The sequence below is a fragment of the Diplotaxodon limnothrissa genome, linkage group LG18, assembly GCF_057381915.1.
Source record: "Diplotaxodon limnothrissa isolate DT_005_m linkage group LG18, D_limnothrissa_male_GT1.1, whole genome shotgun sequence".
In the NCBI taxonomy this organism is placed as follows: Eukaryota; Metazoa; Chordata; class Actinopteri; order Cichliformes; family Cichlidae; genus Diplotaxodon; species Diplotaxodon limnothrissa.
This window is the reverse complement of record NC_140613.1, coordinates 605361-617500: the sequence shown is the minus strand read 5'-3', so window position 1 is coordinate 617500 and position 12140 is coordinate 605361. Positions and strand designations below refer to the sequence as shown.

At 48.7% G+C, this 12140-nt stretch overlaps 1 protein-coding gene across 1 annotated transcript; it reads left to right on the top strand.

Moving 5' to 3' along the window:
* Positions 1-184: 184 nt before the first annotated feature.
* LOC146612711 (erythroferrone) lies at positions 185-6779 on the top strand. Its single transcript, XM_085377498.1, has 8 exons — positions 185-370; positions 552-668; positions 951-1065; positions 2971-3098; positions 3337-3448; positions 4761-4842; positions 4968-5046; positions 5990-6779. The coding sequence occupies exons 1-8, from the start codon at positions 185-187 to the stop codon at positions 6086-6088; spliced, it is 918 nt and encodes a 305-aa protein (XP_085233624.1). The 3' UTR covers positions 6089-6779.
* The last annotated feature ends 5361 nt before the right edge of the window (positions 6780-12140 follow it).

Below are 12140 nucleotides of genomic sequence, written 5' to 3'. Positions count from 1 at the left end.
ACCACCCACCAGGAGGAGGTTTCTCCCAGACAGACGCTGACTTACTCCAGCTCACAGACAACGGGGAAACCAGCAAAACTCAGCAGGAGATCCCTCCACGCTGATCCCAGAGGCGCTGGCTCACAGAGGTGCATCATGGGAACTTCTTAGACCTGTACCCACCTGAGCACCGTCCACACACAGCATGCTGGCCAGGTTATCCCAAAGGAAGAGCGCTCCAGGAGGATCCAGAGGGCTGCTGCTGCTCCCTCTGCTCCTCACAATGATGATGATGGTGACGATGGTGAAGGCTGCCAGCGTTGATGAGGTGGAGAGCGAGGAGGGTCAGGAGATCATGGAGGACGAGGAGGCCGTCAGTGGAGAGCTGCAGGTGAGTTTAACTGACCTGAGATCAGCCTGATGATCCATCAGCTAACTGACGTTTGGCGTTCGATAATGTGAACAAAGCACACAGAGCTCCACGTGAACGCCGAGGGTTTGCTGAGGCGGGCCAGCGTAGTGTAGATGGCGCCTGAGCTGATGAGTCAGTGTGTGTGGTTTGTGTCCTCCAGGACCTGACCTCCTCGGAGTCGGGCAGAGTGTCTCCTCATAGCTCCTGGCTCTTCTTCAGAAGGAACTCCAACAGAGGGGACAACCGCAGAAGCAAAGGGCCCCGGAGAACCTCCAAGGTCAGAAACACCTTCACCCAAAACCCACAGTTGAAAGCTCCCCTGCAGGGGAAACTGCGCCCAGTTCAAAGATCCGGTGGCTCAGATATGAGAGCTCCACCGCAGCTGAAGTTCTGATCATTACCTGATGAGTGTTTGAGTGCATCAGCTTTGCTCTGCTGAAGCTCGTTATTCAAAGACGTCTTAGTCACACATTCTGCTGCTGGACTTATCATTTGTTAAATATAAGTAATACTTTGCCTCCTGACACATGTACCTGACTGCTGTTTGTGTGTCCTGCAGCATGGTCTTCCAGGCCCTCCAGGCCCTCCAGGACCTCAGGGGCCTCCTGGTCCACCTGCAGCCCTCCTGCCCCAACAACAGGAGCTGATCCAGGAGCTGAAGGTGAAGCTAAAAGGTGAGACCTCCAAACACGTCAGCACAGAATTAAAATAATAATAATAATAATGGATTGGATTTATATAGCGCTTTTCTAGGCACCCAAAGCGCTTTACAATACCACTATTCATTCACTCTCACATTCACACACTGGTGGAGGCTACAGGTGTAGCCACAGCTGCCCTGGGGCAGACTGACAGAGGCGAGGTTGCCATATCGCGCCATCGGCCCCTCTGGCCATCACCAGTAGGCGGTAGGTGAAGTGTCTTGCCCAGGGACACAACAACCAACCAGGAGAGCTGGGGGATTGAACCGGCAACCTTCCGGTTACAGATGAGCTTCCCAACCCCTGAACCACAGTCGCAGTTAGCAGTTCCTCAGTGGTCCAGCAGAGGCAGCAGTGATCCATGATAAAAATACAGCAGACCTAGCTCACCTGTTTGAATTTTTGCATTATTAGGGGCGTGGCCTCACAGATGAGCAACATCTGAAATTCTGGGATTTTGGTTGGCTGTTACTGAGCAGTGATTAGCACTGCCACCCCCCCCCCCCTCATCCAAATGAGGTCACGTGGCTCCAGAAAAACGTCCAGCGCCCCCAAACCTGAACCTGACCAGGTGGAGAGGATGGATGGATGGATGGATGATGGATGGATGATGGATGGAATCACTGTGACTGCTATCACAGGGACCACACATGTGTCTGGACCGTCTTTACTGAACATGTGAACATGACACATGACATCATGTTTATTTTTATTAAATAATCAAAACTCAGCGTCATGACAACCAAACAGCACATCACTGCGCGCTCAGTCTCAGCTTATTCCACCCTGAACAGCGCTCCCAGACTCTGCTGCAGCTTCTCATTTTCACTCTGTTTTCTGCATGTAGGTTATATAAATACTGTGTGTGTGTGTGTGTGTGTGTGTGTGTGTGTGTGTGTGTGTGTGTGTGGAGGCAGCCTGTCTGAGTCCTTAATAGGGGTAATTTTGTGGAGTGTGGATGTGACTTGGCTCAGCTGCAGGATTCCTGACATTCCTGCTGACTGATGGTGTGTCTTTGTTACGTTGTGTGTGTGAGTGTGTGTGTGTGTGTGTGTGTGTCATCAGGTTTTCTTCTGTGTGTTTGTATTTGGGAGGATTACAGACTGTTTCCACAGGGCAGATTTTTTCAGTCCGGTGTGCCAAACGTGACCAGAACAAAGAGCTTTTTATGGATTTCTGTAGAAGTTGTTCACGTGTGCTCCAGCTCACGGAGCCGACTGTGTCTTTCTGTCCCACGTGGAGCACGAGTGACACTTCCACTCGTCTTCATGCAGCGTTACCTGCACGTAGGGTTTAAACTCAGCCTAAACTCACCAGTTTGATCATTCAGGGCAGTAACACACGTTTGTTTCTGAAGCTGTCAGGAACACACGCACACATTAGCAGGGACTCGATACCTTTGCTGCAGGTGCGTCGTGACTTCCACGTGTAGGAGGCAACATCCAATCAGAATCCTCAAACGTCCCTGTGCACCAACGCTCTTGCTCAGCCTTTCTGGACGTTCTGTTAGCAAAGAAACCTCACAGCAGACACACAGACACACACACACACAGACACACACACACACAGACACACACACACACACACACACACACACACACACACAGACACACACACACAGACACAGACACACACACACACACAGACACACACACACACACACACAGACACACACACACACAGACACACACACACACAGACACACACACACACACAGACACACACACACACACACACAGACACACACACACACAGACACAGCTAGCACCTACAGCCCTAATGACTCACAGACACACACACACACACGCAGTTATTTTCTGTATGAAGTCATTTTTCCCACCAGTCCGTGCATCTCCTTCTCCCTCCTCCTCCTCGCAGACATGGCTGCAGCCATACGTTTGCCGTGTGATCATCCTCCTCGCATCTCCACCTCCTTCTTCAGTCGCCTCCTACAGTCCATCACCATCCCACGCCGCAGCCTGCTGGAGCTGCAGCCGTTTAGCAAGGTAACCCCCCACACTTACACACACACACACACTCAAACACTCTCACACACACACTCACACTTACACACACTCCCACGCACACACACACACTCCCACACACACACACACACACTCCCACACACACACACACACACACACACACACACACACACTCCCACGCACACAGATTTATGTCTTTATTCCAGAGGATTCCGTGAAACAATTTGATCCTCTTGGTTTTGACCTTTGACCCCTGTAGCCCTCAGACTCTGAGCAGAGCCTCCAGAGGGGGCGGAGCTTCAACAGCAGCACTGGCCGGTACACAGCACCCGTCTCTGGCTTCTACCAGCTCACTGCCAGCCTTCTCATCGGTTAGTGTTTTATTACTCTACACAGACTGTATACTAAAGATGGACCCAGTGTTGTCTCTAATGACCCGTAGGGGGCGACTCAGACGTTTCTGAGAAAACAAGCCTCCTGCTAGCTTGACTTTGTTGTCTGGGTCAACTTTGCTAGCGAGAGACAGAGAGAGGCGTTGAAAGACTCCAACGGAACTTATTGTTTCGGAGGAAAACACGAACACAGTCGAGTCTTAACAGCTTACTTACAGCTGGGCTCGTCAGGCGCTCTGTTTGGCTGCAGTGGTTATTATTATATTTACATGCTTCCAGCTCCCGTTTCTGCTCCGTGACAGCTCGTACTTTTCCTTTTTCTCCCTCCCTCGCTCACAGACACATAACAGGTATGACAGTCCATTCTTCCTGCAGCACGGACTACACTGCCCATCAGGCTACATTGTTTAGCGCGGTGCCTGTAGCATTCTGCCTGCTGCCTTCATGTTAAATTTCTGTATCAGTCATCTTTCTGTCTGCTAACCTCAGCTAACGCCAGCTAACAGTGTTAGCTCGGTGGTGAGTAGCCTTCAGTAATAGCAACAGTACATCACAGATACTGAAGTGGCACATGACCCAGGTAGCTACCATAGCTAAAACAAGCTAGCTGCAGTCGGCTAATGTTAGTTTTTAAACAGAACGTACTTCCAGATGTTTCTTTAGGTTGGAGTCTTTGACGCTGAGAGCAGCTCGGTTGCTGACAAACAGAGTTTGCATTGCACGCTCAGATTTCATCCCTCTCTCATTTAAATGTGGTTTCGGACTTTCCTAGTAAGAAATGCATTCCTGCCCGTGCACTGCTGGCTCTGCTGTGCTGGCTCCGGGTCCCACCAACATTAACAGGACGCTGACATTAGAGAGGGCATAGCCTAACATATGAAACATTAATCCATATATTTCAACAAAGTAGCTGTGTTCTGATTATCACCTTTTTAAACGGTAACTGTAACAAAATACAGTTACTCATATTTTGTATTTTTAATTACGTTATGCTGGTACATGAATTCTGTTTCTGCCCAACACCGACGAGCACAAACATCGAGATGGTGACGGACTCAGCTCCAGGCCGATCGGCCACATCATGATCGGGGTGGATCTGAAGGGGTGGCATGGGGCACCACCCCTGTAGATCCGCCCCTGATCATAATTATATTTACACCAAATTTCATTCAGATATTTCATTGTGTTTGAGACAGAAAACTGATGAATTAAGAAACTCAAATAAGAGGAAGGAGCCGGTTAGCAGGCAGCAGGGATGCTCTTGTAACTCTGATGTGCGTATGTGTGACAGAGTCTGGTGACAGAGTGCAGGTGCGACTCAGAGACAGCGTGAAAGCAGCCATCTGCATCGAGTCGCTCTGCCAGAGCAACCTGTGAGTGCCCGTCCTCTGACAGCTGTTATTATTTCATTATAAAATAATCTACTGCACACACATGACTGGCGATGTTAGCCCTGCCCATGGCACTGATTGGATGTTTTTTGCTGTTTCTTGTACAGCTCTGTGGAGTCGGTGATGGGCGTGGCAGCTGCCGGAGGAACGTTTAGCATGTTGCTAACAGGAACGCTGTACCTGCAGGTAGGACAGCATCAGAGGGTCGCCCTACACCAAAACACACCACACAGAACAGCACAGCCAGGCGTTTACAGGGAGCTAATGCAGCACCTTTAACAGAGACATTATGTGACGGGAGGACGCACTACTCTAAGAATCCTACATAAAAAGATGGACGATGTCCAGTCCCCGCCTCCAAATCATGTCACACTGTCAGATCACCTGGATTCTTTAACGACCACATGAAACCTCGAGCAACAAGTAAAACACGAGCAGGATTTCTGCACGACTCAGCAAGTCAGAGCATGTGAAACACTCCGAGTCCTAAAATCCAGAGAAGACTTGATGTTATAGTCCAGGTGTGTCTTATTGCAGCTGCACATTAATGCCTCTGGTGCACAGCTGGAGATGCTCCAGATGTAAATACAGAGCAAACCTGTTTTCATTCTGTTAGTGAATAGAAACAGTGGCGTGGGTCATTCATGCACACGGCGTGCTCCGGGGTCTGTGCAGGTGACATGGATCTGGCTCCGAGCTCGTCAGTCCTAAACCTCCCCGAGCAGCATTTAGAGCTGGAGTTAAAAAACGCCGTGTAAACAGAGAAAGCACAGAATCCCAGCACGTGATCCCGGGATCCTCGGCATGTCACTCACCAGGAAGGAGTCAGAGTAGCAGGCATGCAGCCGTGAGCACATCAGTGTTCCACCTGCATGTGGTACTGAGAGGTTTCACTGATCCTGCAGCTCAGGTGAGCAGGCGGCAGGTATTACCTGAACAAAGGCTCTAATGTGCTGCAACATGAATGGATTCACAATGCTGACATCAGCATTAATGCTTTCACTCACTGTCACTGTTTGGTCATTTATTTTTAAACAGAAGCTTTAATATATCTGTCTGTATTAATTGTGTGTGTGTGTGTGTGTGTGTGTGTGTGTGTGTGTGTGTGTGTGTGTGTGTGTGTGTGTAGGCGGGAGAGTACGTGTCGGTGTTTGTGGATAACGCCACGGGCTCGGCCATCAGCATCCTCCAGGACTCTCTGTTCTCTGGAATCCTGCTGGGAATCTGAGTCACATGACCGCTGCCATCAGCAGACGGACACTTTGCTCCTCTGTGAGGTTCACCTCATCATCATCATCGCCGTCTTCATCCTTTTACCTGAGTGGGAGCGCTGCTGTTTTGTGGACCTCCACCTACTCCAGCTTCATCAGCATCCACCGATGGAGCGACCACAGTCGGACTCAAACACACCTGGAAACCTTCAAACAAACAAAGCTTTGAGTCATTTCAGTGAGAACTTCGCTGAAGTCAGACATTTTCTTCAATGAAATTTTTTTGGTTTTTGCCTCGGGTCACACTTATAGTTCAGTCATGTGACGACCATCAACAATCGAGGAGCCCTCTCTGTCCTCTGTGGCGTCTCCATCCCAGTGACAGCTACACCTGCTCTGCACCTTCACTGTTGGCTAAAAGACAAAAATGACAAAAACAAGCTTAACCTGTGCACCTGCAAGCTGCTTTGCAACCCACCTCCACCATAGCTCCTTTTTTTGTAGGGAGCTTCAATTGCTGTCAGAGGTCCCAGAACTCAGCCAGACGTGCGAACAGAAATGAAAGCAGATGGAAATAATCTTCTTACTACAGTGATGAGAATATTAACCCACTACTAGTGCCCGCTTTAAGGTAAACATGTGCACCAAGGAGCACATGGCAGACACAGTGTGATGATTTAGACACGAGTCTAACGGCTCCATCAAAGAGAGAACGACTGCAGCGCTGCCGGTTTCACAGGCGGCGCCTTGTTAACTGAGCGGGTCGAAGGTCCCATCTGCTCATGTATAACTCGTATGCATGTACTGCTGCAGGTCTGTGTCTGCAGGACTGCGTTAAAAGAAAGCAGCATTGTGTGTGGAAAAGAGCACATTTCTAAAATGAAAGCGTCACAGTAAGCGGAGTGTTTCCACAGTGTTTCCACCCTCGCTGACACTGAGGAGCCTGTGCTCAGCTGGCTCGGCCTCAGTTTTCCATCCACGCTGCAGCGCTGGCGCTCGCTTCAGGTCATCGCCTGCTGGTCATCAAAGGAACTGCAGCTGTGGCGGCCACTCGCCAGCCGATACTTGGATCTGATGATTATTTCATATGAAGTCATCTGATGACAAACAGTGTTTATCTGTACAGACTCCATTATTGATTTTCATATCACTTTCATTTGATATTTATTCTCTCAGTGAAACGTGGTAATAAAAGCATTTCTTATTGATCTTTAAAGAGGTGTAAACTTTATTTTAGTGGTTATATAAAAAAGCATTTACAGGACTGATAATATTGCAATATTTCTCCTTTTCCCTGTAAACGTCAGAGAGATCAGCCTTCACGCTCAAACCAGCTTTCTTCATCATCCTGGTCTCACAGCAGGCCGTCTCCACGTGCCCACACGTGCAGAGGTGCTGCCGTGTGATTGGCCGATGAGCATTTTCACAGATGTATCTGACAAAGCGGCAGTGAGAGCGACTGAAAGCCTACATCCACGTCACACATGAAAACCAGGGCCCGTATCCCTAAAGATTCTGAGAATCCTCTCAGAGAGCTCCTAACTTAACCTAAAAATTCCTTGCCAGGAGTTTTAGCTTAGAAGTGATTCCAGAACATTTTCAGTGAACTCTGAGCAAGGAATGGATGGAAAATCCTATCTTAGTGAGGAGGTGTGGTTGACCCCGTTGCTAGGTATGAGTCATCATTTCAAAAGCCGTGATTGGTTGATCCTACAAGTTTGATGGAAATGAGCTTTTGGTGATAATGAGCAAAGGATGTACCCTCAAATCAATAAACATAATTATACACTCTAATCTTATGCTGACTGTAATTGTAAATAATATTTCACATTCAAGAAAATATCTGGAAAATGAATAGTAAGCTGTAGGGGTTATAGCCATTAGAATCTAAAATATGTGAACTCATTACACCCTGTTCAAATAATGATTTGTGTCTTATTTGCTCATATTAATATCCTAGCTGACATATTTTGTACTTTCACTCCCATATGGACCCTGTTGAAAACAAGATGGCCTATCTCAAGGGGCTGTCCTTAATGACGTAGAAATCACAACGTTACAAGTCCAGTGTGGTCTTAACGAGGGTAACATGGCTCAGCTTTTAGCAATGTCTGTGATTGCAGACCCAAGTCATCACTGCTGCATTGTTGCATTTTCCCGGTTGCCAAATACCTCAGGGTTGTGATTACTTTCGTCTCCGGTGTAATAGCGTTGTAGCGTCGAGTTGGTGAAGTAATTGCATCTCTAAGGAGATCCACCACAAACATGATTCCTGCACAATCCAATCTGTAGCGTCTCAATAATTCCCTGTCATCCAGTGTTTGCAGGACATCTCTCCTGCCTCTTCTGTTGGCCATTTTGTGCAGCTGCTTAGGGGAACTCCTAAGCCACTAAAAGTCCTCTTCCCTGCTCGTAGCAGATCTCGCCTTAGGAGCCCTTTTAAGCGCTAGGAATCTTGAGGAATAGCTTTTATATTAACTGGGATTATCGTGTCACTTTTAGGGGAAATTGTAAGAAAACGTCATGACTCTGAGAATTTTCTTAGAATTTGGCTGCTAGGAGCCACTTTTTGCACAAAGATTCTTTAGGGATACGGGCCCAGGTGTTTTCTTTCTATGCAAGCTCTAAAAGCAGACCCGGCAGCACGGCCCGCTGGGCACGAACTGGGATTTGATCCGTGGTGAAAATGAAGCCGGCGTGCTGAGCGATGTTCTCCTGCATCGCGCTGACACTTCCACCTCTGTCGCTCCAACAAGCCTTCTCTGACTGCTTCCTATAAACACCAGCTCCTACTCAAACGCTCACTCAGACAGTGGAAACATGTGCAGACATGCATGTGAATTCAGGAGGAAAGGCCAAAAGCAGAGTTTGTACAGTTGCTGTGAGCAGCGTCAGCTCTCCGTCAGCTCTGCGAGGATCTGCAGGAGCAGTTCTCCAGGCTTCCTGGAGGGCTTCCCATCAGGATGATCCCACTCTGCTCCAGTCATGCTGGCAGAGTTCCCCTGTGTGTTTCTATGCAGGTTGTAATGCACTGGCAGTTTGTTTGGATCGCTGTCATGCTGAAACATGAAGCTGATGTTTCCAGATGTTCCTGCATGGTGGCTCAAACACCACCGACTGACCTGCAGCTGAAACCAAGACAGAGCATGGCTGCAGACTCCTCCTCCTGACCTCCTCGTACACACTGACCAGGATGTGGATCCATCGCTCCATCAGACCTGTTCCTCTGACCTTCAGCTCTTCTGTGGTTTTTAGACCTCATCCTCCAAGAATGGCTTCCTGACAGCCTCACCCTTTCACATCTCTGATGAGGCTTCAGCAAATGATCTGCTGAAGGTCTAGATGGTCTCTCGGCTCCTGTGTCGGGTCTTTCAGATCCTGTTCCTCTGCTTCAGTTTTCAGCGGCTTTCCGCAGCTCTAAAGGATGCGCCGCACGCCACTCTGACCGGTGCTCTCTGGGCAACATCCTGTTGGTACATTAATTCTATTTGATGTCAAACTGCGTCCTTGTGTGACAGGCTGCTGGTAACGACATTTAAAATGGGTTCTTTGCTCCACACCGGTTCAGAGTTCGAAACGCTTGGTAAGCTTGAATGGTTCATAGGTCAGAGGTTGGGTACAAGGACTGGACTGTGCAGACTGATCTGTGAGCCCTGCAGAGCTACGCTCAGCTTTGCATTTATTCTGTTCTGTTATTAAGCTGCTGCAGTGGAGACTCAGCATGAGGATAGAAAGAAAAAGTCTTCTGTAAATCTGTGGTGTCAAACACAGCGCGATCACATCTCTGCTGTGCACAAAACCTCTGAGAAACACAATCAGAGGGAAAATCTTCCAGTACAACCGCGCCGCTCCGCTCACATGTTGCGTCTTGTTAGCTGAGCAGCTCGTCAACAGTCCACGCTGCCGTCGGCTGGCTCGCAGCTGGCGGTAAAGCTGGAGACGACCTCCAGAATTAAGTCACAGCTCCAGTATAACAAGCGCGCATCTGCTGCCACCACCCCAGCGTCTCTGAGACAAGCCCTCCATTCACAGCTGCACACGCTGCTGAATGCACGCTGTGTTCAGAGGAGGGTCGAGGTGAGATCATCCTGCTCGTAAAGTGGCGCCTTACGCTTGGCGCTGAGCCACGCATACACTCACACAGGCTGGGTTACCGTACAAGGCGTGTCGACAGAATAATGAGGGCTGCACGCCGCCACTGCTGACAGCACGCCTCGTAACACACACACACAGCTTCACTGCACGTGAGCAGACTTGCTGTAAACAGATGCAGTGCGATTACATTTACAGCAGATGAGTTTTGTTCAGCTGCCAGCGAGCACAGCATCTCTCCCCCCCACCAGCACCAGTCAAACAGCAGCACTGCTGTTGTGCTAGGGTCAACACACCTGAATCACATGATTAGTTCGTTACCAGGCCTGGAGAACTTCAGGACATGTTGAGGAGCTAATTCAGCCATTTAAATCAGCTGTGTTGGTTCGAGGACACATCTAAAACCTGCAGAACACCGGCCCTCGTGGACTGAGATTGCCCACCCCTGTGCTAGACAGTGATCGTGATCACCGTCCGCGGGAGCGCGACAGCCCAGATTACTTACAGCTACTTCCTGCAGCTGATATAAGGTGCAGTAAGCTGAACACAGTTTGTTCAAAAATAGTAGCACGACCGCACCACATATTCTTGTTAGTACCTGTAACGGCGTTGTAACAATAGGAATAGTAATTAGTTCAATAACGCTGTTATTCCCATCACTGTTAACGAGCTAGTTAATGCTTTTTAGTGGTGTCAGTTAAAAATGTTTTACAAAGACGATATTTTTCTAGAACCTTTGAAAAGCAGAAGCTTCTTGAAGCCGGGCAGAAAATAATGGCTCACCTTTAATTTTAATGTCTTCCTGATGTCGGTGCCGGCTCAGTCTCCCCTCCAGACTCTGTTACTTCGTCTGAAGCCTGGTCCCCTGAAACCTTTGTGACTAAACCTGTTTCCGATGGTTTGGTCACAGTCACACCGACAGCCCGCTCGAGGTCACACCGTAGCTCTCTCAGTGTTCATCTTGCATCGTGGCACACAGCAGCAGACGTTGGTCCTCATAATGGTCAAAGGGCGTCTAAGACCCTGTCCAGCTCTCCTGGAACCTCCTCCGTGCTCCTGAGAGTGCAAGACAAAGCAAACTTTCTGCCACTGACTCATATCGATGCGACACCTGGAGGAGTCGGCTGTGCGACCTCTGTGGAATCCAGGTATGACCTCACGCGACAAGTGGTGACACCGACCCTAACAAAACAACACTAGTGAGAAACTTTTCAGTGGCTTCCACCTGCAGAAGCCTTTGTTTCCCATGAGCTTCCTCACTCCTCTTTAAATGCACCTGTTTCAAAAGCACAGGCTCGTGACTGCAGCACTGTCAGATAGGGATGGGTATCGTTTAGGTTTTATCCGATACCGGTGCCAAATCGGTACTTTTGAAACGGTGCCGGTGCTTAAACGGTGCTCGAACCGGTGCTTAAAGAATGGAGAACACAAACTTTGTCCAAAAACCTCTCATGTTCAGCTGGTTTTTTGTAAAAAGATAACAATGTTAGCCTTTTCTGCAGCTATGGGGCATATATGGTATCACTCTTGGCTGGAAGCAGTGCTTAAACAATGGAAAAAACACAAACTTTGTCCTAAACCTCTCATGTTTAACTGTTTCCCACTTTTTCTTTGGTCATTTTAGCCTTTTTGGCCAGAGTGAAGGGAGTATCTGCCATCAAACAAGAAGACAGCAGCATGTAGCTATGATGATGTTTGCTAGTTCACCTTACATGCATTAATGTAATAACGTGGTTAGCCTACTCAACGTAAATTACACAGGAACAACATTAAGCTACTCACGCAGAGAAGAACGGCTGCTGCTGCATCATCATCCTCATCATTTCTGCTACACTGGCAGGGCTAGGGGCCAGGACTCTCCTCTTCGGGTTTTTGGGGGATGTTGCTCCGGGTCCGATAACTGGCACCACACCCAACGTGCACAGTGTGAGGTCTCGCAGCAAGCTATCAAATACGGCGCATTTCTTGGCTTTTAAA

Excerpts from the sequence above, each read along its gene's own strand:
- LOC146612711 (XM_085377498.1), top strand. The coding sequence starts at position 185 with ATGCTGGCCAGGTTATCCCAAAGGAAGAGCGCTCCAGGAGGATCCAGA. Across the intron at positions 1,066-2,970 it reads GCTGAAGGTGAAGCTAAAAG|ACATGGCTGCAGCCATACGT; the intron begins GTGAGACCTCCA and ends TCCTCCTCGCAG. Across the intron at positions 5,047-5,989 it reads CAGGAACGCTGTACCTGCAG|GCGGGAGAGTACGTGTCGGT; the intron begins GTAGGACAGCAT and ends GTGTGTGTGTAG.